The sequence below is a fragment of the Asterias amurensis genome, chromosome 1 (assembly GCF_032118995.1).
Source record: "Asterias amurensis chromosome 1, ASM3211899v1".
NCBI classification, from domain to species: Eukaryota; Metazoa; Echinodermata; class Asteroidea; order Forcipulatida; family Asteriidae; genus Asterias; species Asterias amurensis.
Window position 1 is genome coordinate 30,439,040 of NC_092648.1, and position 25,733 is coordinate 30,464,772.

At 37.9% G+C, this 25,733-nt stretch overlaps 2 protein-coding genes across 3 annotated transcripts in view; one reads left to right on the forward strand and one right to left on the reverse strand.

Annotated features, from left to right (window-relative positions):
* Nucleotides 1-668: 668 nt before the first annotated feature.
* LOC139936478 (uncharacterized) lies at nucleotides 669-10,091 on the reverse strand. Of its 2 annotated transcripts, XM_071931309.1 has the most exons (3): nucleotides 9,962-10,036; nucleotides 8,620-8,722; nucleotides 669-7,883 (listed from the first exon to the last, which is right to left on the reverse strand). In XM_071931309.1, exon 3 carries the CDS (start codon nucleotides 7,819-7,821, stop codon nucleotides 6,277-6,279), a length of 1,545 nt encoding a protein of 514 aa, XP_071787410.1. In that variant the 5' UTR covers nucleotides 7,822-7,883; nucleotides 8,620-8,722; nucleotides 9,962-10,036; the 3' UTR covers nucleotides 669-6,276. The 2 variants fall into 2 exon arrangements, with proteins under 2 accessions (XP_071787410.1, XP_071787399.1); XM_071931298.1 differs by lacking the exon at nucleotides 8,620-8,722 and having other exon boundaries at nucleotides 9,962-10,091.
* Nucleotides 10,092-10,152: 61 nt separating this feature from the next.
* The window catches only part of LOC139936471 (echinoderm microtubule-associated protein-like 6), a 74,761-nt gene continuing 59,180 nt past the window's right edge, over nucleotides 10,153-25,733 (forward strand). The window contains exons 1-6 of the mRNA XM_071931285.1: nucleotides 10,153-10,349; nucleotides 19,194-19,353; nucleotides 20,182-20,280; nucleotides 21,866-22,120; nucleotides 22,513-22,648; nucleotides 23,736-23,937. Coding sequence (XP_071787386.1) covers nucleotides 10,153-10,349; nucleotides 19,194-19,353; nucleotides 20,182-20,280; nucleotides 21,866-22,120; nucleotides 22,513-22,648; nucleotides 23,736-23,937 — 1,049 coding nt within the window. The remainder of the gene's footprint in view (nucleotides 10,350-19,193; nucleotides 19,354-20,181; nucleotides 20,281-21,865; nucleotides 22,121-22,512; nucleotides 22,649-23,735; nucleotides 23,938-25,733) is intronic.

The window sequence follows — 25,733 nt, forward strand, 5'->3', positions numbered from 1 at the left end:
AGGTAGTATAAAACAGTGTGAGAAACGGCTCCCTCTGAAGTGGAGTAGTTTTTGAGAAAGAAGTAATTTTCTACGAATTTGATTTCAAGACCTCAAATTTAGAATTTGAGGTCTCGAAATCAAGTATCTGAAAGCACACAACTCCTTGTGACTAGGGTGGTTTTTCTTTATTTATTATCTCCCAACTTTGATGACCAATTGAGCCCAAAATTTTCACAGGTTTGATATTTTAAGTGGGAAGACTGGTCTTTGACGATTACCAATAGTGTCCAGAGCCTTTAAGACACGTTGCATTGAATTAGCCGCTTTGGGTTAAAGAAAAGAAAAGGAATCAATGTTTGGTTCTCATTGAGTTGTTCCAAGGCTGCGTAGGAACCACATTTAATCATTTTAAACTCATTCTATTGAACCTCTTGCATTTGGAAAACAAAGAAGAAGAAAAAAGAGAGAAAATAATTGCATACTTTCCAACTAAGGCTTGTACAGAAGAAATCTATAAGTACATGATTAGACTTCAAATAGACGAATACACTGTACAATGTTTTTGTAAAAAATAATATATTATTCACAACAAAGGCTTGCACAAGACAATCCAGATATCCATCAACTAAATTTGTGAGATTTATTTTTAACCAAATCGAGCGAGCACTAAGTTTGGTGTACTTCTGTTTTGTTTTTTACTGAGACAAAAACACTAACGTGTGTTGGATTAAAGGCAAGGCTCTTTTAAGGGAACAGTGGCAAAGTCTTTGGGAATTATGTTAAAAAAAAAAAAAGAGGTATCCACCAGGTTTTTGTCCTTCTCCTTTTCCCCTATTTTTAATGTAGAAATTCAGAGAATTTGAAGTGTCTTTTTAAGACTTGGTTAGTTGGTAATGCATTATGCAAGTCTCTCACTTCTTCAAATAGTTTAGGGAACTTTAGGTATCCGCTTTAAGATACTTTTACATCTGAAGGAAACAAATTCGTGCACTTTATTATTCAAATATGCGCAAGTGTTTCACCGCATCCTAAGAACCCCTATTAAATGTGGTAATTACATTCATCTTTGACACTAACTCTGAAAATAAGACACTGGTGGGGAACAAATGTTCTTTTTGCCGCATTAAAACTTGACCTTTTAAAGAAAATTTCCTCACAACTCGAGGATTGCAATCAGTGTCAACCCAGTTGACAGGCAAATCACATTAACAGATCTAAATCATAAAATATGTACAACTTAGTTGCAAATGATATCTTCATTGTTTACAGTTAGCCTCGGGGGAAAAGTTTGTACCAGTTCGTCCCTACTTTTCAAGCTCGTACTGGTAGAGATTATAATGACATCCAGTTGATTAAAACTTTTGTTTTTAAGTTAACTGTTTTAAAACCACATACAGAGATCCCTGCCATTTAGTGGTGGAACACGTCTCGACCATTATTGCCCAAGGACTTTTACTGCCTCGAGACTCAAACAATTAATAATGGACAGGCGCCATCCAATATGTATAATTATTGATTGATTGATTCAGTGTCATTCCAAGAAAAAAAAATCACTCCCATCCATTTGTCCAAAAGAAAAAGTTGCTTCACGGTAGGCAATGTTTTTTGTTTTTTTAAGAGTTGTCCACATTGTTTGTATAGGGGCTTTTTCAAAAGAATTTTCAGAGTGTGGGATGGAAAAGTTTCTATGCACATTTTGTGTTTATTGTGAACAAATTCAAATGACAAGGATCTGTGCGAGTTATATAAAACAAAGTATGGAATGCATTTTGATGGCATTGTTGCACAATATAATTACTTGGTAGAATCTTCTTTTGTCCCCATTAAATTTGGCTTTGTCTCTTGAATTGGACAAATAATTAGTGGCTTCTCGTATAACGCTAACATCTGTTACTCAGTGATGCTCACTGTGCTTCAAGATTCACCTCAGTCCAAAATTCCACCTCATGATAATTTTCTGTGACAATACACTCATTTTGTTTCCATAATTTGAGTTTCAATGGTTTGCCCCTGCAAGTCCACATACAAAAGAACTTTTATCAAAATAGGCGAGTGCAAAATTGGACTGCTGTTTCCACCCTAACAGAGTCTTTCCAACACAGCCTCTGAGAAAGACGCCTCTATGGTAATTACCTCAGGCCATTCAAAAATGTTGCATGTTGCATGTATATGCACATGTTATTTTGGTTGGTAAGGAGTTTGCAAAAGCTATATTTATTTTTACCTCAATGTTAGAGTGGCCACAAAGATAAAAACTTCAAAATATAATTTTCTATCCGATAAAACTTGACTCGACTGCAGAAAAAAAGAGAGACGTATTCCTGAAACATCAATATTATCTTGTGAAAATATGTACAAAATTTGTTCATGATTGTACAATACAACACGCATGCTACGGACAATAGGTTAAAACTACATTAAACGAAATACCACAACAGGGGGGCTAGAATTAAAACAAGCTCTTGAAATTGAGGCCATCTGTAGCACCATTAGTTTTTATCATAATCAACTCAAAATTAAAACCTGTGCACTGCACAGCAACCTTCAGGTGGGAAAAATGTATCAAAGGGAATATAAAACGGCCAAACAATTTAAACAAAAGTTATACAATCTTTATGTAGCAGTTTCAATTAAATGTTTTGCCAGAGCTTGTCTCCTGATTAATAACTAGTTTGTGACAAAATAAATATACTTAAAAAAACAAAAAAACACTTGGACAAACTTAATTGGGAAAAATGTTACAAAATCCACGAAATGGGTCCTTGTTTCAGATTATTATTTTAATTATTAATACTATTAATATAATTGTATGTTTAGGTTTAGGAGCACGACTCTATCAAACACTTGTGTGAATTTATTATTGGACGTTCTTTAATATTAATTGTACATGGTGCATCTGCCATCACTACTTCAAATTTGATACAGTCTTGAGCAGATAACTATCTTGTATCAAGTTGCATCCCCAAGTTGCATCCCATACGGTGATCACCTGGCTGCTGCTTCCCAGAAACTTTAGTGTGACCCCTTAACAGTTGTATACTTTCTAACTGGCACCCCCAAAAAAGATAGGGAGACTACCAACATGGGGCTAAATTGATAGCTCAGTGGATAGAGCGCTGGCATGTTACCCGGAGGTCGATGGCTCAAATCCCGCTCTAGTAAACTTGTATCCACATTTGATCAACCCCCAAAAATATTTTAAATTTACCCTGTCAATTTCCCTCGAAGTTTATTACTTGATAGGTTTTCAATGTATGATGCATTGTTGATCTTGTAAATTTCCCAATTTGTGGATAAGGACAGCAGTGAAAGAGAAAATTCAAAAGACGGAATACAATATAGCTTATTCAAAAGCACAACCTTAAGTTGTCTATTTTGTCAAGAAATAAAATACAAAATACGGCATTAATGACAACACTTTAAACATTATCATCTAATATTTCAACATGTTAAAATCCTTAGGAAATGGTGTTTATATAAAGCCAAATCAAATACCCTAAAACTGACATAGTGCTCAATATTTAAATTATTTACATTACTGTGTTTTACACTTCATTTCAAGCTACTAACGTCTACCTAAAAAAATTATAACACTTTTCATACATACTTACATTACATCACCTTGACCCTAATGGTCCCATAAACTCCAAAATCCTATCTGAAAAGTCGTGTGACTTTGTAAGATAGTGCACTGCAGTACCCATAATACAGTCCATTATAATTGTAACCACCAGTGTACTTATCTTATTCAAGTCAAAACAATTTGGTGGTTTCTTAAACTAGACAAATTTCCCAAGGAAAGTTGGAGGTAAATATGGTTTACCTGTTCACACTTGAATTGCTTACCCTGGCAAGTTACCATTTTCCAGGACAAAGCGACTCTTGCTTGGGAATGGACGGTTCCGGCTTTCCACTAAGCTCCGCCCACCGCGCACGTGAGCAAGACACGTGTACAAGCACTCCCAATGAAATTCTGCCGCGCGTGCCAAATATACGCGCACGCGTGACCGAGTTTGTCCGACCACAATCATTGCTGTGATTGATTAAATGGGTGAACGCGCACAGTTTGATTGACAGGCCGGATCGGTCCATTGTCCCTTGCTTGGGAAGTGACCCTAGCTTGGGAGTAGGCTAAGCTTAAAAAACCTGATGTAAGCGTACATGTACCTAGTGTTGATGTTTCCCAAGTGTGAAACATCAATAGGGTTCAAATTTCCCCCTAAAGTTTTCCTGGTTTTTTGGGGGGTACAGTTTGGGAGGGTCTCTAGCTGAGGAGTTTGGGTTAAAGGCATTATCATGTCACACTTTCCCTACACAATTCGTCAACTAAAATCTGACCTTTGACCCTCTCTAGAGCTACATGTAGCTTGATAAATAATTATCTTAAAATAATAATTGTTTACAATGTGCACCCAGTATAAGACGGCACATCTTGACTAACTAATTTGTTAAATGAAGTACAGGAATGCATCACTTTTTAAAATTGAAATAATAATTGATGCCCAATCCTAAGGAAACAACAATTTTGACCACTCAGGCACTTGGTCCTTTTTCAATTCATCGATGCTTGATTATACATGTATAAGGAAATCTTTCTCCAAATTTAATTTTTATTTTACAATGCCTTCGGCATACAAAACAAAATTCAAAGTTTGCGATAAAATTTAAATTAAAAAATTGTTATCATAAATATAAATAGCGGTGGAATTCTAGGTGTAAGCCAACAGACCATTGATGACACAACTTGTCCTCAATTTTTCTTTGATTAAAGTTTTGCTTTAATCCATGGTGAACTTTGGCTTAGAACCTTCAAAATTTTGGACAACTTTGTAAAACTTGACAACCTACCTCAGCATAAACTTAAATTCAAAAATCAAACCTTTTCGTCAAAGTGTAGTAATTCATTTTTGTACTATGTGAAATCAACTTATTTTCTAATACTTGAGTGGTCTTTTCCACTTCATAATGAATACAAACAAACTTACATCATCTTCTAATGTGTGTTATTAACCGTCAATTCCCATCGGTACATATCTCTCAATACTACCACAGTTTGGATACTTTCCTTCACAAAAGTTGTAACAAAATGTAAACTGACCTTAATTCAAATCTCAGACATGGCAAGAGTAAAACGAAGAATTCATAACACAATCTTTTCCTCCCATTTTTTTTATCTTGATGCGATGGGCATTACAAATTACAAACTCGCCATGGCGAAACCCAAGCTTTCCTTTTCATTGAAAGCGGCTGAAATAAATTTTGATCACGCCCAAAATTCGCAAGACTTCAGTAGAACCTTGGTCATCAAGAGTGGATGTTTTGCCACAAGTTTTCACATTACATGATAAACTTGCCATGGTACATGTAGACCTCAAATTAACCCATGGCACTCACAACAATTGCCATAGTGCCCTGGGCTTTGGCTGTAGCTTCCTTTGCCAAATTCCAATAAAAATGACATTTTCCTCATAAAAGTGTCCCTTTCCAGAGGGAAACTACTGTTCCCCTTCAAGAGCGAATTCAAGGCCTACCATGCTTCGATTTACATGTATTGAAAAGCCTGGGAGAGTCTTAACAGTCTACGCTCTGGCTTGGACGAAACTTCCTATTCCTAAAGATTACTAGCCATTAGATCAATGCCAAGAGCTGTGCTCCTCACACTCACTACCTCACATAAGATCGTCCATACCCACAAAGCTATGCAGACTTGATCAACTATCATTGACACTGATCCTATCAACTGGCTTTAGACAACCAAACTAACTGTGTAGCTTATGAGAGTGGAATCGGTTACGTTCTTCAAACCCAACAGTGTAGCTTCAAATAATGTTAACAATAATTGTAACCGTAAAACACTTTAAAATAAACGCCACTTTTATTGAGACAATTGTCTTCAATGTATTGACCTTGGTGAATCTTTGAAATCTCTTCATAGACATTAAAATTGTCTAATGGAAATTAAATTTTGTTTACCTCGCCCCTTGAAACAAAGAAGCCATATTTCCAGGCCTCCTCTTCATTAATTTAATACTTTAAAAAAAAACTACAGAATAACAATCTGACTGGATACTATTTATTTACGTAATACAAACATTCAAAGTTAAATATAAAGCAACTAACTCATTTACCAAACTCATCTAAAGTGTATACAGCTATGCATTCAACTGAGTGGAGTATACAGACTTTCAATTTACAAAATACACAAGAGTTTTTTTAGTGCCACACAGAGGCAGAGATTCATTTTTGTTTCTAGTTAAGAAATTTGTTGATCACTCTCACCCAATGGGTCAGTGGTTATTTGACACCATTCTGGAGGAGGATCATTTTCCGAGACACAACTTCCACAGCCGTAGGGTCCAGGTAACCCCTAGAAATAATCAACTTGAGAGCCTCTACATCGTTAACCGATTTAAGTGCATCCAGTTGGTTGTGTAAGAGTTCATTGGCAGACACCCTTTGACCTTCAGGATTACTCCATACCCTCTCCAGGACCCCTGTCTGGGTGATCTTCAGGAGTATCTCACAGGCTCTCTTCTCCAGAGTCTGTTCCTTTCTTTTCCGTTTCTTGCGTAGGTTTTCCTTTCGGCGACGCTTCAGCCTCCGAACCTCGGCCGCTGCAGCCGACTCTTGAGTAAAGTTCTGTCTTAGATGAGCTAGAGTCTGGTTCATGCAGGCCCTTGCAGTGACAAGATCTGTGTACATATAGTCAACTCGAGAAAAGCACTGCTCAAGAAATTTGAACTCATTGTGAATTGGTTCCACATTCATGTTCCTGGACAGAAGATTTCCCTTTCTGTGCAAGAGCTCTGTTCTTGATGCTCCAACTCGGTTGGCCATTGCATCCATGGCTTTTACTGTCGCCTCACACCTTTTTACATCTTCACTCTTTGCATTCGATGGAATTGTCTTGTACCTGGTGACGTTTTGGGCCACACCACTGTTGGGATTGAACATCAAATTCTTTACGCGTGTTTCGAGTGTTGTCACGTTGTTGTGAGTTTCCCAGCGCCACCTCTGCTGTTCTGTGACATAAGCCTTGAACTCAGTAATACCACTGAACTTTTTAAACTCATCTTCAAAGAGCCGTCTGGCAACATCGTTTGTGAAATTTTGTCTTTCGTTAATGGGTTTCGACACAGTGAACTCGTCTAAGGATGGCAATGAGGATGAAGGCAGAGTAGATTTTGGTTTTGATTTCCCGGATGGTGAACTGGGAACTGATGAGGCGCTTGAAACAGCCTGAGCAATGGAAAATGGTAAGCTGTTGGTCACAGAAGGGGTGCTGGTACTTGGGCTAGCATCACCAGCAGGTAGTGTACTACACGTAGTAATGGCGTGGTTGCCACCTGTACCTTCATGACTGCTGGAACCTCCACGGGTACTGCTAACAGTATTGGTGTTGGAGCACTGATGGGAATTGTTAACTGGCAAGGATGTGTTTATAGGCAGCATCGAACTGGTCACTGGCAGTTGCTGAGTGGGAGTTGTGTTTGCCTGGGACAGAGTTACAATTTGCTGAGATGAACTGGTTGCAGGCTTCATCGACGGTGATGGTATATCAGGATGTTGAAATGGAGATACGTTGGGCTGAAGAGGATTGCCATACATCCCAGATATACATGTATAAGGATGTGTCTGAGACATAACAGTGGCTGTAAATGGTCCCAGTGGTGCTGTTCTGGGGTGCGGGGATGACATGACGGGTACAGCGTGGTGGTCACCGTATGGCCCAGGAGAGCTAACCGGGCCAGAGTAAGACGGAACTGGTTGTGCGATGGACGCATTCGACTGGTGTAGCTGGCCACCTGACATGTTTGCTGTAGTAGCCATATTAGCCATAGTACTTGATCCTGAAGATGAGAATCCCCTGATTGGAAATACTATTCTTGGAATGCCTTGACCTGCAAATAAAGTAAAAAACAAATACATATTGAGTATTACATGTATTAGTTTTATTTTGATGATATATTACTGCTTGCATGGGGAAAATAGCCTATGGCAATCTTTCCAGTAAAAGGTTCCTATTCCCTCCATCAATCCATCTCACCTTTAACTCCTAATGTGTGTTAGTAACTAACTACTATGGGTATTCTTCTCTATAACAATATGGAAACAACAGACATAGTCATAACAACATGGAAACTTAAAACCCCAAAGTATTGGACTTTGGTTATAGTAAGTAATGAGCTGCAAAGTATTCAGTTTTACACTTCGGAATTAAGCAGAAGTAACTGTACAATTTCCATTGATGCTGGTGTAGCAAGGCCTGGAAGTAGCAGGCCTGGTGGCCATGGCTCTGTTACCCCTGATCTTGATGGTCCTTCCAACATTTCCCATTTAAAGATCAAAGATGGAATTCCAGGCCTGGTGTAGGAGGATTTTGGAAGTACAGTCTCAATAGACCACAGCAAAGAAGCCAGATACTAAATCACTGGATGTCATACAGTAGAACTTACTTTTTATGTGTTCGCATGCCAAGTCAGAGTTCACCTTATTCAAAATATGACAGAATAAATATAGCAAATAAACTAAGCTGACAAATGCAAACTATCACTACCCATAAATGAAGCTGGTGCACACAAGATTTAGACCTACTAACTTAGGATTGGATATGTTTGCGTATATTTCAAAACTTACAATTTCAAAATAAATACACAAGTTTTCGTGCATTAGGTGACAAGCAGGGCTAAGGAAACTGAAGGAAGTCCAGCGATTGTTTATGTGGCTTACAATGCAGACCCTGTATGAGACATAAACAAGAATGGATAGTGTACAAAGATCTTGTTAGGGTTAGTACAATTACTGAAAATGGAATTAGTTGGAAGCTGAAGCAACATATAAACAAATAACAAGCAACATATAAACAAATAACAAAAACAATTCACAAATGAAATCATTACAAATAATGGACAGTGCTGAGTGATTGAGGTTTGGTTATAATTTTTAATACTTTGCATTTATAAGACAATGAGCATTTATGAATTTACGATGTGAACATTTCAAAAGGAAGGGAAGAGCATTAAAATTCATAGTTGCGATAATGTAACCCTCCTCCTTCCTCTTCGCCGTCGGGAGGAGGGTTACGTTATCGCAACTACATGTATATTACTCAATTAAAGAGAAAGCTTACTCCTGTCAATCACACTCACACTGTTCGATTTAATTTCAACAATAATTTTGCTTGTCAATTTTGTTTATCTTAAACAAAACTTTGTTTCTGGCGCATGAGAACGTCCAGATTATGAAAATTGGTTGGTAGTTTCTCACCAACACCATCATAGACGCTGTGGCATTACTTGAAATTTAAACAAAATCATGTCCTATATAAAAGGAAAATAATCAAAGTCTGAAAGTTGAAACATCTTCTCAAAAAGACACAACACAAACAGTACAATCATTCAATTAAAGTGTCATTGGCTATATTTTAATGTTCATTAAACAGCCCAATTTATTCTAACATGGGCTAGAGACAAGTGCATTTGCAATACATACGTCCATTCAAGGGTCCTAATTGATAACACTCATTCTCAATTTTTGTTCACCTTCCCTTTTGAGTTTTCTTTTTAATTTTAATTGGGTTTATTTTGATTTATTTATTATAAAATTTATTGTATTAGTTGCTTGAAAGGCCAAAGTGTTAGATGAGGTGAAATTACATAAAACCATGCCATGCTTATAGTCATATTTCACAACTTTTCCAACACAAAAATCACCAAAAGTTGAACGCAAACAGCCATTGCAATGCATTCCCAGTACGCTTTGTCCGAATAATGGGCAACCCCTGCTGTGCGATAACGTCACCACACACGACATAAATAGTTTTATCGGCTTATAAAAATCAACTAAAGCACACAAAAAGGCTCAAAAGAAGCCACTATGAAGAGAATTAAGTCCTCTACACATAAACTATTTAACTTGTCTACAAAAATGTCTACATAAGGCTATTTTTCCGACATTTGCCGTGAATTTTTCCACTCACCGGGGAGCTCATTTTCGGTCGCCATCATGAATGAATGATGGGAAGGGGTGACATACAACGAGTGATCCCATTGGCTTGTTGCTCGGGTCACCCAGGTCACGTTCCTGGGCGCGGGGACTTTCCAGAACATCGGCCCTACATCAATTTCCTATATGATTTAACCATTTTTGAACCGCTTTTTGCCGGTAACTATGGCAGACAAAACGGCCCCTGGTTCAGCACTTCGTCTGGAATGGGTGTATGGCTACAGAGGTCATCAATGTCGGAATAATCTCTTCTATACGGCGGCCAAAGAGGTGGTGTATTTCGTAGCGGGTGTTGGAGTGGTTTACAATGTCCGTGACCACACACAGAAGTTCTTCCTTGGCCACGATGATGATATTGTCAGGTAGGTGCAACAAACATCAATATCATCCATAGGTTATGTTCCTTAAAAGTACAACTATTGTAGTAGCCGAATTCTACCACATGTTAGGACGTATAATTAAAGATATTTGTTTAGCTTCGCTTTGGATTCTCAGTTCAGTATCCCCAGAAAATGTCATTTTATTTGTCCAAAGACACTGACTGAGTGAAATAAGGAAGACCAACATGACCGAGTTCCAAATGTTAATTTTTTTTTTCAACGGCCTTAATAAAGTAGTTGTGACTTGTGTCAGTAGTTGAGTGCTGGCCCCTGCTGTGTGAGTGTGCTGCCTTGGAACCAGGCAATGGCAATATTTCCTCATTGACTTGACTTGATTTCTTTACCAAACATTTACCAGTGTCTCATCTCGTTGTGCTGTGATTGTGTAAACTGTTTCCTTGTTTTCATTCTTGTTCATGGCTGAATAATTAAAAAACATACATACTTCTTGTATTCCTTCACTCTTTTGTTTTTAATGTTGCTCCCATCTTTTTTATGAATTGTTGACAATATCAATACAATATTTTCCGGAATTGTTACTACTTTGATTTATTTTATTTTATGACGAATGCATTATTAAACATCTTAAAGGGAAGGTACATGTTTGGAAATCGGAGGCTGGTCATCTCGCCACCTAGCAAGCTTGCCACCAACAAAGTCGCCCCCTAACCGGCTCACCCCGAGTTGTTACAAAGTCGCCTCCTGACAATTTCGCCCCAAACAATGTCGCCCCCTAGCGACATTGCCAGGGGGAGACTTCGTTTCAACTCGGGGCGAGCCGGGTAGGGGGCGACTATGCAGGGGGTGACTTTGCAGGGGGCGACTTTGTTGGGGGCGAGCTTGTCAGGTGGTGAGAACTGGCAGCAATTTTGGAAATCAATCTTAAAATTAATGGCAATCAAAACTTATTGGTCAGACGCCTACAGGACAACAGCCAGCTTTCGATAAAAAAAAGCTCTTTGAGAAACATTTCACATTTCAAAGTAATGTGGTTAAATGTAAAAGATAAAAGTTTATCTCACAAAATTTTAATCTCAGAAGAGTTTTGAAGTGATAAGTACCAAAGCGTTTTAAAGTGATCAGTACCATTTACTCAGATTGTGTATCTTCCGGCATGGACATATTCGCTCCGGATATTTTGGCGATAGCGACCATCTTTTTCACATCCAGTAGTTTAATTATATTTATAGGCCTAATAGTATAGGACTAAAACAATCAACCGGTTCAAAATTTTAGGTATTTGCCTTGAAACTACATGACTGGAGTCTCAAACAAAAACATTTACTTCAAAATGTGCACTTGAATGATTTATAAGGTGGATTGGATGGGTAGGCCTAATTGTTAATTGAACTATTTTGTGTCACTTTAGATCTCACAATCTGCTCATTAGTCCCCAAACAACTCAATAGAATCTATTGATATTTTGGTTGGGAAATAGATTTGATTGATGTTATATCAGTGTTAGCCAAAATATTGTTGAAGAGTACTCGTTCCAAACTAAACCAACTCACTGCACACTCAATTTAATATTTTTTATTTTTGAATTATTATTTATTGTTATCACTTTTTTGTGAGAGTTTTTTTCTTCATAATTGTTTATTTTGTTCAAAATTTTGGTTTATCGTGGCTCTTAGACCTAAGGGACCATGGGACATACCTAAGAACTGCTAATAAGTCCGTGCTACTTGTATACTTTTATTTTCTTTCACTACAGTGGATTTTCATACTCCTGACTTTGTACCAATACTAGGCGATACAATTTCCTTAAATTTCTCAAATGGTTGGCACCACTACTAAAAAATTCAACTATCAACTATCACATCAGAAACATCTCCAAAATACGCAAATATATTGACACAAACACATGCCGCGCTGCTGCCAGAGCCCTTGTGTTGTTTAGACTGGATTATTGTAACTCTCTCCTCAATGGTATTAAGCAAGCTGACATTGACCGTCTACAAAGGCTCCAAAACAATGCTGCAAGTATCATTTTCTTGCAACCCAAATACACACACGCATCCACTCTTCTCAAACAATTACACTGGTTACCAGTTAAACAACGCATCACCTTCAAAACATCAGTGAACATGCACAAAGCACTCTCTAACGTACTTCCACAATACCTTACAGAGTCGCTAAATTTCAACAAACCTGGCCGGAGTGGGCCCTGCTCCGGCCAGAATCTAACAATCCCTCGCACACACAAAATGGCAGGGGACCGGTCCTTTTCAGTCGCTGGTCCCCGGTGCTGGAATGCCCTACCAAGTCATATTCTGAACACCAACACACTCCAGACATTCAAGAGTAAATAAAAAACACATCTATTCTCATAATCGTCTTTTCCGTAGCACTCTTCCAGCGCATTGAATTTTGTAAAATTCGCTTTATAAGTCTCGTTTATTATTATTATTATTATTTAAAATTAGTAGTTCTCAGTCATAAGAAAACTCAAATTCAATCATTCAACCTTTCACTGTCATCCAGGGAAAAATGGTGAAAGCACACACAACCAATTACAAGGTAGTAAATTTATAAAATTGTGTTTTCTTCATTTCCTTTGTGCATTAACACATTGCAGATGTTATCACGCTCAAGATGGCAACCATGCTCTAGAAAGTGGGAATAATATCAAAATTTGTTGTCAATATAAAAACAGGACAGTTCAAAGTTCTCAAGCAGGTGTTGTTAGCAAGGCCAGATGGATATTAATGTGTAGAATTACTTTTAAAAACATTTTGCCCTAAAGTTCATGACACCCCTCTTGTTTAAACCACTGGGATCACCTACTGCAATCATGCCAAACCAAGTAACATGGTGATCAATCATCTCTTACTACACAACCATGGGTACATGTTCGTAATGATCATAATTGACAAGGATGCACTTTACACATGTCATGTTCAGTTCACTAGTTTGACCAAAATGGTTCGTTGAGTCATCATCTGCAAGCCTTACATTGACACATTTTAAGGGATGCTGGATTGCAAACGTGCAGATCAGTTGTTTGTGTAAAGCACTTGAAGCAGTGTCATTAAAGGAACACGTTGCCTTGGATCGGACGAGTTGGTCTATTAAAAGCGTTTGAAACCGTTTGTTATGAAATGCCATAATACACCGTACTTTGACATACTTACTTTCTCTATGGTCAGAGTACAGGCACTCTGCCAAACTAGGCTAATACTTTATGTATTTTTTGTATCTATGGAAATATGATGGTCTTATTTCTGTCTTACACCTGTATTTTAATGTATGGTCTGTCTTGGTTGTCTGTCCATTCATAGGCTGGGGAACAAAAGCTGTGCTTCTCCCTGAACATAGATGTTACAATTTGTCTAAAGTTAACCTTTGCACCACTCTTATTTTTGACCATATTTTAGCACTCTGTACTATACACTATGTATTTCAACATTGAATAAACGTAAACAGACCTATCTATATCTAGGCATGGTTTGACTTCAATTGCATTTTTACGAAGCCACAAAACTGTTCACTTTAGGCCTACTGTTTTGACAAACCTGTGCATTGATTTGTATACAGCACTCTGCAGGTTGTGTTCTTGGTTTTAACAAAATGACAGATTGTGTAGAAATTTATAATTCATCAAAACAGTTGCAAGATTTAAAATAATACTGTTCTGTAGGACTGAACAATTTTAAAGCTTTATTTTGATAGTAAAAAAAACCACCCAAAACACACACCGTGATTTATTATATTCAGTTCAATTCAATATTATATTCAGTTCAATTCAATACACATTTATTTCTGTTCTGCCCTCACATGTTAAAATACATCATTGGTGTTTCATAATATTAACAGGAACAGTTTCAGACCGTCAGAAGGGCAAACATTTAGTAGGCCTACGTACATCAATGTGGAGTTTTTAAAAAAATTAGTACAACTTCAAGCATTTTTTAAGAACATATTTTTGGCTGCAAGGCTAAATTTGTGCTTTGTGATGAATGGTGGCAACTTGTAAACTGTGCCTATTACCCGCTCCAGCATATAATACCATGGAGCCAATTTGTAACTGACATGTTGGATTGCTGCACCTTTCATTCCCTCGGGGTAACCTTTAGTAATGGATCAATACGTTTACATGTATTAATAATGCCTTGTAAAAGATCATACACTATTCAACTAATTACGCCCACGTAAGCATCCAAAACCATCCCTCCATGCATGCCTCATGATATAATACACAATACACAATATCTAATAAATTAGATGATGGCTTTTCCAGACGACCACTCTCGTACAGTGGTAAATTACACTTTTCTTAATGGCAATATGTTTAGGCCTATGACATGCATCTCTCAGAGTACAATTACCAGATTTTGGGGCACACTTTTATGGCGTTGCTTATAATACCACAGAATTAATTTTACCACATAAATGTATGCTCTTAAAGACACTGGACATGGACACTATTGGTAATTGTCAAAGACCAGTCTTCCCACTTGGTGTATCTCAACATATTTATGCATAAAATAACAAACCTGTGAAAGTTTGAGCTCAATCGGTCGTTGAAGTTGCGAGAAAATAATGAAAGAAACAACCCTTGTCACACGAAGTTGTGTGCGTTTAGATGGTTGATTTTTAAACCTCAAATTCTAAATCTGAGGTCTCGAAATCAAATTCGTGGAAATTTACAAATTCTCAAAAACTATGTCACTTCAGAGGGAGCCGTTTCTCACAATGTTTCATACCATCAACCTCTCCCCATTACTCATCACCAAGTAAGGTTTTATGCTAATAATTATTTTGAGTAATTACCAATTTAGTGTCCACTGCCTTTGGGTGCTTTAAAAAATAATTCAGTGGTGCAGCAAGTGCCCTGGAATTGGACCATGACACTGACAGTCTGATCTAATTGTACATGATGTGACTGAGCATTGCAATACTTTAATTGTGATCTTTCTGCCAAATGGTTGTAAAGCCTTCCTTTCCATATTACACAGTGTCACTTCCTAATTCAAAATACTCTGTGTTTATGAGGCAAGAAGTACTATAAATAATGCACTGTAAATAGCATGGGGTAGTTATAACAGTTACATGGTGTAAACTGACCTTTTTTATTTTATTGAAAGCAGTGAATGGCAAACTGTACAAATTTAAAATGACAGGTATTGAAACATGTATTGCATCCGGATGTGCTACATATTATTATAAAGCACTGTACAGACACTGCACAATTCATTGAGAAGTGCTACATCATTCAGTTGACAGTTGGTGTACATGCTAAATACTGTAGGCCCCTACTGTTCAGTTTTTGTTACACTGTATGTTTGGAATCCAAATTAGATCCCAACCTAGTGGTAGAATGCTTGTGCAGGCCTGGTGCTCCAAGGCATTTTCTCCTTGGTAAAGGTCCCACCTCTATGGAGTATAAGGAAATTGTAAAATTGTGTTGGAACATTTCAAGGGTCACCAAGGCAATGACGGGCCTCAGTGAATTATCAGGCCTGATGGTGGATATTTTTCACGCAGGACTCAGGAAAGCACTGATAACTACAATGCTTATAAAATTACTTGTGGTGTAGGATACAATCCAAAACCGAGATCCCTGATGCAGTAATTACATTTATCTAAGAATAAATCAAAACAGTTAAGCTGTGGTTTTTCAATTTATGTGGGTTTTTTTTCAAACTACTGGAATTGTACACATTTCCATTTGAAATTTACATCAGAAAAATAGTGTTGCCTAGCTGTCTCATTGAATTTGCGAATTTTAAACATTTGAATTTCAGAAAAAAATGTGTTGCATGATTTTTGCTTGAAGTACAGTGAGTTTGACTTTAATTTTCATCTTTGTTTTGAGTGAGCACAATTTTTAGAACATTTGAGAAAGTCCTTTAGCGATGCAATTCAATTGCCCCTTTGAAATTTCATTTCCTTAAAAAAATAAAGAGCCAAATTATGCAATGACAGGAGTCTCATATGTGTGTGCAAAGCCACTGATTGCCTCATAGTTCAGAAAATGCAGTCAAATCTGTGACAATCATCATGTATTCACATTTTGTAAATATGTTTGAACAGGTCTGGTGACCTGATTTAATCATTCAGAATGCAAAATACCAAATCTGAAGCTATAGTATTATAGCACTGGCAGGTGCATTCTACTGCTAAATGTATGAATAAATTATGCATAATACTTCACTACACAGAACTATGTATTCATATGAGTTTGTATGCAAGAAACCAGCCTACAATCCCTTTAATCAGCAGTCCTACCCTTTCAGTTCCACGGTTCATGTAGTTTGTACAGCTATTTTTTTCTAAGAGCTGTACACATGTACCAATTTGTTTGATATTTTCTCCATTAGTCGACTGACTACACAATTTTTTTATTCTGAGCAAGCCTTTGTTTGACTTTAGAAATGTCATGATTTCAATTTCAGTGAAACTCTACTTTGGAATCTGTCAGAAGTTCTCAAGCAGCAATGTCTAGCAAGCACATGTTCTACGTGTGCATTTGTGTAAACAATCTGGTTTTCTGCTTTGGAAGATTAATCTAAAGGTCACGGCACTGGTTACTCTTTATAGCCTGTCCCACCCGGTCCTCCCCACTTGCCAGTAGAAATGAAAGGAAGTTAATGATTTTGTCTCTTCCTGGAAGCCATTTCCAATTTTTCTGTCATCTTTTTTCTTTGCACAACGACCTTTGGTATTCCTGTCTGACTTCCTGATCTTAGGCTCACACTCAGTGAGAATTGATCCTGATGCTGAATCTCGCACACAAGCTGGGAGTGTAGATATACTCCAGTTACATCGGGATATTAAAGTTACTCTTCAACAGTTTCCATCTTAAGGCCAGCTTAGTTTAGCCATTGTTTGAGTTTAATTGTTAAATACAACACTAGTAACAGCTTTTAAACTAGTTAGCCTGCAGGGCTACATGTATTTACTTAGCATTCAAGACTAGTTAAGGTTATAGTTAGCCTATAGGACTGGTTAGCCTGCATCTTGCATGACAAGTTAGCATGCAGGACCTGTTAGTGTGCAGGACTAGTTGTAGGTCGCATGACTAGTTAGCCCACATGACTAGATGGTTTGCTGGACCAGTAAGCCTGCAGGATTAGTTAGCCCACAGGACTAGTTGGGTTGCTGGACTAGTAAGCCTGCAGAACTAGTTAGCCCACAGGACTAGTTGGTTTGCTGGACTAGTGAGCCTGCAGGACTAGTTAGCCCACATGACTAGTTGGTTTGCTGGACTAGTAAGCCTGCAGGACTAGTTAGCCCACAGGACTAGTTGGTTTGCTGGACTAGTAAGCCTTCAGGACTAGTTAGCCCACAGGACTAGTTGGTTTGCTGGACTAGTAAGCCTTCAGGACTAGTTAGCCCACAGGACTAGTTGGGTTGCCAGACTAGTAAGCCTTCAGGACTAGTTAGCCCACATGACTAATTGGTTTGCTGGACTAGTAAGCCTGCAGGACTAGTTAGCCCACAGGACTAGTTGGTTTGCCGGACTAGTAAGCCTGCCGGACTAGTAAGCCTGCAGGACTAGTTGGCCAAAGGACTAGTTGGTTTGCTGGACTAGTAAGCCTGCAGGACTAGTTAGCCCACAGGACTAGTTGGTTTGCCGGACTAGTAAGCCTTCAGGACTAGTTAACCCACAGGACTAATTGGTTTGCTGGACTAGTAAGCCTGCAGGATTAGTTAGCCCACATGACTAGTTGGTTTGCTGGACCAGTAAGCCTGCAGGATTAGTTAGCCCACAGGACTAATTGGTTTGCTGGACTAGTAAGCCTGCAGGACTAGTTGGTTTGCTGGACTAGTAAGCCTGCAGGACTAGTTAGCACACATGACTGCATGTAGGTAGCCCACCTGATTTAGCCCTCAGTACTAGTCAGCCCACATGACTACATTGGTTAGCTTGGTTGTTGTTCCACAAGTCTTCCAGCTACAAATTCATTGGTCTGCAATGAGTAATTTTTATATCAAAGCAAAACATCGTGCTGTAACTCCTTACTTTAGGCACTGTGAACAACAGAAACCATTTGTACAGTGGCTATGTTTGCACTTGATTTGATGTGATTTAATTAGGAGCATCAGTAAACACTTGAACCACTTTACATTGCAAATCGTTTCCTGGTCACTACACACATGTAGGCCTATCTATTCATAAGGTTCAATCGTCTGGTTTATACTGAATAGTGTGGTATGGGTTTACTAGCCTGTTGTAAACTGCTAAATACCAACCAAAAAGACACCATTTAGTATGCAAAAAAGTGCTAATGGTCTCATGTGGGACAGTTGGACACTAGCAGAAAACTCCACCATGACTCCAGAATGACTCTACTACTAGGGTCAAAACGTGAGGCAATTAAAAAAAAGAAATTCACAATGAGTGAATATCGAACTGTGGTTTGTTTTGTTTTGATTGAGTAAATCTTCAAAACTACCTATAATTTATTAATGTTGCAAGCTTTGAATTACATAGGGGCAATGTCTTTAGTTGCCCTGATGGTGGCCTTGGTGCCCCTTCAAAAGAATTTCTTTAAGATTTTACAATGACGTGCTTCTTCAAAATTATAAAAAAGCCTTGCCCTCGAGAAACAGCTTAATTGGCCAAATGGTTGTTGAAATCGCAAACTGAGAAAATAAACCAGCATTTTAGGATGAAAAGGGGGCTGAGCAAAAATTTGTACTAAATGATATAATAACCCTGGTAGAATGACATACATGTACTAGCTTTCAGTTTGTGTTTTGCATATTTTAACATGGGCAAAATGTTGGATAAAATTTCTCTGGTGGAATGACAAACATGTACCAGCTTTCAGTGTATGTTTTGTGCTTCTAACATAATTTTGTTTTTCTGTGTTATAGCCTTGCACTTCATCCAGAGAAGACGCTGGTAGCTACTGGCCAAGTGGGTAAAGACCCCTACATCTGCGTCTGGGATTCCTACAATGTACAGACAGTCTCTATACTCAAGGACGGACACACACATGGCATCGGGGTACTTGCCTTCAGCAAGGATGGAGCGGTACGTTTCGCTTGCTCGGCAGATCTCGTTTAATTGACTTTAATACTCCCTCTTGAGTCGGAGAGTGTGGAAATCATTGGCTGTACTTTCTATAATTTTAGTTTCAACTTTTCAGATACTTATTAGATATCGTTGAATTATGTGGAAAATGAAAGTGTATTTAGCCTAAACTTATTTAAATGAAAGCAATCTTTTCTTAGTGCTTGTTGAAATCAAAACAGTAGTTTATTATGAAACTACATGTGAAACCAAATAGAAGAAATTCTAATTTGATTTATTTTATTGTATTTAGTTTTCTGTTTCAGTTACTGTTTTGAGCTACAAGCCCTGCGGTCTTGCAGTCTTGTGGTTTTTTCATCCTTATTTGTATTAAGTTTTCTGTTTCAGTTACTGTTTTGAGCTACAAGCCCTGCGGTCTTGCAGTCTTGTGATTTTTTCATCCTTATTTGAGACCTGGACTTGTTATTGCATTCATTGTTTTCATTGGTTATGTAATATTAAGTTTTGACTGGGCAAAACAAAAAACAATTTTGGATGAGTAAACTGGCGAGATGAAACGTAAAGATTGGTTTGTGGTCCCCTTGTGATTGATTATTGTCTGTGAACTTTCATACTTTGGGTGATAAAGTCTGATGATGCCATTTTCTCTATCAAAACATCTTTCTCTCACCTAATTTTTGAAACAATTGTCAATATTACTTTTAAAATAATATTGTCATAAAAAGAAAGAAACATCTTATTCCTGTTTATTATTATTATTCTTGAGTTGCTTTTAAATTTTATTTTCAACAATATTTTCTTTACCTTACTTTTTGCTTGTCTTTACAGCAACTGGTTTCAGTCGGCATGGATACCAGTAATATCATCAATGTGTGGGATTGGAAAAAAGGCAGGATACTATCCACGGTTAAGGGCCACTCTGATCGGGTGGGTACTTCTGTGTATACAGAGTTATACAAAAAAGTATTAGCTGTTACAAACTGCTTACCAACCAAAAGGACCTATGGTATAAATGTTGTAAAATAGTCAGTGGGGGTTGTTTCGACCCAGAGTCTTTCTTGAAGGCTTAATAAGAAGAAAGCCTTCGAGAATGATTCGAAACCTCAACCTACTAACAATTTTTTTAATAGTTATATTAACTTATTTAGAAAAACTGTTTTGAGTGACTGCAATGCATACTTTGAACTCATGTGGAAATTACTGAGCATACATTGCCTAAATAGTACACGTCGACTGAGAGGCAAAATTCAAAACATTTTTGTTTTTCTCCATGCAAAAATAACATACAGTTTGAGTTGAATAAAAATCAAAGCCTACTTTTTGTGGTTTTTAATAGCTCTGATTTTAAAAATGTGTTATATTGGGAGGGGTGGGTGTAGTCTGGGATTTAATTGATTTTACATACACACATCAGGTGCAGTTTGATTTGGGTTCCTCCCTCGACCACCTTACAGCTCTCTTGGGTGTGATCAACCCTGTCTAGCAAAATACCGAGCCTGCTTCAGGCAAATGCTGGAAATTACTTCACTCCCCGTCTACAAGGACTCAAGAGTCCTTAAAAGTCAAGGTTCAAACTCATGTCTTGAAGATTTAGGAACCAAATCCGAGAACACCATATACGACATTGTATGACATAAACCATTTGGATGCATTTAAAGCGATAAGCTTAACCTCCTGTGTGTCTGAGAGACAGGGGCATTTATTTAAAGTGACATTTGTTTCGTGAAATTGAGCTTTCTTGTGTTTCAATGAATATCTCATAATGCGGGAAAGTTTCATCAGAATGGCTGCCCTAGCTAATGTGACAGTTAATCAATGTTTCAACTTCAATTTTCAATGTAACATTTATTTCCACTTTACAGGAATAGTAGGGCCAATAATACCTTACTGAAAAGAATACAATATGAAAAGGTTTGCGGTAACACCATGTAATGACTTTTGTTTTGGGGTGGTTCTAAAAAGAACCATTGGTTTCAACTCTCGTTCCGATCAGTATGCTCTGATCGTGTTCTGGTGAGAATACAGTCGAGGCAGAACCCCAAAAGTGGGGCCTGTGGTGGATATACCTTGATAAAACATGACAATCAGCAAAATAAATAGAGAACATTTAACTGCAACAATCAATATGGCCAACAATTAAACAGTATTTTTGGCTGTCATTCCTTTAGTTCTCAAATTGTCAAGTTTGGGAACTAAAGTAGTGACTAACCAATTACATACATATTTTGTAGTAGATTTCTAGCCTTAGTTAAATGTACGAAATGTATATTTTTTCACTCCAGTCCTCATGCCTTGAATTAGCCCATGGCTACCAAATGGAATGCATTGAGTGCCACTTGCTTTGCCATTGCCCCTTTGCCCTTAACCGTGCTTTGCTCTTCTGCCATGATGCCCTTTATAAAGTTTCGAAAGAAATTTACATTTGCTTTTGAGAAGTACCGAGCAACTTCATATTGTTCAAATTTGTCCATAGATGTCCTTTTATTTGACTGGCAATTTTCTTTTATCATAGATCTTTGACTGCCAATTCAACCCCCACAAAGAGAACAGCCTCGTCAGCTGCGGAGTCAAGCACATCAAATTCTGGTCTCTCTGCGGCAACTCTCTCACTGCAAAGAAAGGGGTCTTTGGGAAGGTTGGTGAGATCCAGACGATGTTGTGTCTGGCGTTCGCTCCCAATGATACAACCTACGCTGGTACCCTGAATGGGGACATTTACATGTGGGGTGGAAACAACCTACACAAGGTTATTCAAAGTGCGCATGCGGTGAGTGTTTACCGTTGTTACTCATCAGGGTCAACTAGAGTCATCAATTTTTTTAAAAAAATGTATATTTTTTCGAAGTTTACAATTTAAGTAATAATATTATCTTTATATGCCACAAACATAGATCCTTGTCATTTGATAGGTGGAACACGCCACATCTGTGTCTTTATTTAGCCATAACATCTTTACTGCCTCAACACTCAACACTAAATCAGAGTCCAAAGAAAAGTGCTGCTTTTAGTTTTTCAAAGAGGTCATTCTGATTTATTGTTTTTATAGGAAAGATTCAAAGCACAAATTTTTTTATTTTTTTTAAACCAATGAATTTAGTAAAAATTTTCTTTTAGTCTGGTATGTACTCCATTGATGAATGTTTTGCCGTTATCTTTTAGTCCGGGATCTATACCATTGATGGATGCGATGAGGGTTTTGCAACGGGTAGTCGTGATGGTTACATCAAATTGTGGACCACAGACTTCAAGCCTGTCACAAAGGTGAATCTGGCAGAATCCTCACATGGTTATCAAGGTTTGTAACCAATTTCTATTTGGCGCTATATGTTAGGGGTCTCCCTATTTTTGTTCAGGGGTGCAAGTGAGAAGACATATATTCCTTAACTGCTGTGTAGTCAGGAAACACACCCAAGTGTACGATACAACCTGGGAAGTGACAGCCAGGGGATCACTTTTTTTAACAAACCATGACTAGATACACTTTTAATAATTTGGGGTTGAAAAAAGACAAATTGACTAGAGTAGGATTTGAACTAATGACACCCGGTTTAATGTCCTAGCGCTCTACCAACTGAGCTATCTCAGCCTAAAAAGCACCCAAAGCACCCAATCCAAAGACAATGTGCCCTTAAGAATTGCTGGACAGTTATGACTGTCCTAAGCTGCATCCAAATTAAATGTACTTGCAGTGGTTATGGCCAGGGCCCAATTTCCCAGAGCTGCTCAAGCACAAAAAGTAGCTAAGCACAATCAAATTATGCTTACCAGAACAACGTTACCAGCCAAACTACAATGTCACATGTACAATTTGTGACTGGCATCATACTCATTTCTGCGTCGCAGCCAATTTTAAGCAATATTTTTTGCTTAAAGGGTATTTTTTGCTTGATTGTACTTTTTGTAGGACAAAAAACACAATGTCCACAGATTTACATTAAACTTGCACAATTTGAAGATAATGATGGTAGAAAGCTTCCCTGAAAATATTACTTGTTAAGGTGCTGTATTTTTTTAGAAATGAGTTAAACAATGACATGAAAATAATTTTCGTCTCAGTGATCATGAGTCGAAAAATATTTTAGCATGTTAGAACGTATTTTCATTACATTGTTTAACTCCTTACTCAAAAACTACAGCACTTCAGCAACTAATATTTTAAGGTAAGCTTTCTACTATCATTATCTTCAAACGGTGTAAATTTAATGTGAATCTGTGGACATTGTGTTTTTTGTTACAAAAAGTACCCAAATCCTTTAAGCAGCTCTGTGAAATTGGGCACAGATAGCTGCAAAGGCTTATTCTACTATATTGTCAGTACCACCATAGCAATAGCCAAAGTGCCTTGATACAGACATAGCCTAATATTTACTTCTCCCATGCAGGTCTCACCATACGTAGTGTCCACTGGCGTGGTGATCGTGTTCTAGTTGGTACTCAAGACAGTGAAATTATGGAGGTGTTTCTTAGGGAGCCTGATAAACCCAGGATCCTTGTCCAGGGCCATGCCGAGGGGGAGCTGTGGGCCTTGGCTGTGCATCCAAAGCGACCATTCATAGCTACCGGTAGTGATGACTGCAGTGTCAGGTTGGTTTACACTCATAATGTTTGTAAATTTTTTTGAAAACCGAAAGGTCTATCCCCATATGAATATTTTTAAATAAGGAAATAATAGGGTAGCTACTAGTTCTTTCACGGCCATTTAAAACAGGCATGGTCGAATTGCTATTCAGCTCAGGCCTTTATCACACGACAATTCGACCATGCAAGGTTTTAAACGGCTGTAAAAGAAAAAGTAGCTACCCTTTTTTTGGTTAAAAGGTGTAAAATAAATAAGAAACTCTGTAAAACTTATCCGTTTCTGAGTGCTTGAGCTCTGCTGTATGTTGCCACCTCCATGGTATGTTCAGTATACATGTTACATGTACATGTACGACGTCCCTACGCATGTGTTTTCCGGTTCTGTTCGTGCGCATGCGCGTATAGTCTTTTAGAATAGCGGCCAACTCACCGACAGTGCCTGCATCGCCCGTAACAAGAAACCTCTTGCATCAAGACTAGCGCGGAGTCTCCGCTCACAACCGATTATAAACACTGGTCATTATCAAAGGTTTAAATACCCCCACGTGACGCGTTCTCAACCAATAGGAATAGTGAAACTGTCTGAGGTATTTATGAATGAATACTTAATTGGGTTGTATCCCTGTGTTTATTTTCCTACGTGTTTATGAACTCTGGCTTACTATTACCTTTGGTAATTGTCAAAGATTAGTATTCTCACTCTCTGAAAATTTTGCCTCAATTGGTCATTGAAGTAGCATGAGAATAATGAAAGAAAAAACACCATTGTTGCACAAATTTCAGATAATAAAAGGCAATGTTTTATACTATCAACAGCTCTCCATTGCTTGTTACCAAGTAAGTTTTTATGCTAACAATTATTTTGAGTAATTACCAATAGTGTCCAGTGCCCTTAATAGGCAGTGGACACTATTGTTAAATGATTATTCGCTTAAAATCTCACTTTGTCACAAGTAATGGGGAGAGGTTGATGGTATAAAACATTGTGAGAAACGGCTCCCTCTAAAGTGACGTAGTTTTCGAGAAAGAAGTACTTTTCCACAAATTTGATTTTGAGACCTCAGATTTAGATTATGAGGTCACGAAATCAAGCATCTGAAAGCACAAACACCTTGGTGTTTTTTCTTTCATTATTATCTCGCAACTTTGTTGACCAATTGAGCTCAAATTTTCACCGGTTTGTTATTTTATGCATGTGTTAAGATACACCAAGTGAGAAGACTGGTCTTTGACAATTACCAATAGTGTCAACTGTCTTTAACCATTTGTACCGATTCCAATTGCGAACTATGAGCATCTTAAACAAAAAAGCAAATGTCGACACTCTATCTAGGATTTACCAGAATTAAAAATAGACACTCTTTGCTCGTTTGGTTTGTACATGATCAGAAGTAAAAAACAATGGTGATTACTTTAACACTGTTCCCCTTTGAAAGAGTTTAGTTGACTTGTGGTGTGACTAATTTTAACAAGGATTACAACAAGCGAGTCAAATTGTTCTAAGCGAGTCAAGTTTGTTTTGTAAAAAAAATGAAGCTAAAAGCTCCGTTCATAAATACCTCAGACAGTTTTGCTATTCCTATTGGTGGAGAGCACGTCACGTGGGGATGTTTAAACGGTTGATAATGACCAGCTGGATTCTGTTTATTACTGGTTAGTCTTAGTGCAAGACGTATCTTGTTACGGGCAATGCGAGCACTGTTGGTGAGTTGGTCGCGCTGTGTGAAAGGAAAACGAGGCGTCTCAGTCAATGCAACACATGGCCCTCGTACGCACTGAGCTCAAGCACGTCGGAAACAGTA

Coding starts and splice junctions, on each gene's coding strand:
- LOC139936478 (XM_071931298.1), bottom strand. CDS start 10,091: ATGTTCTGGAAAGTCCCCGCGCCCAGGAACGTGACCTGGGTGACCCGA. Junction 7,884..9,961: donor GACCGAAAATGAGCTCCCCG/GTGAGTGGAAAA, acceptor CTTTATTTGCAG/GTCAAGGCATTCCAAGAATA.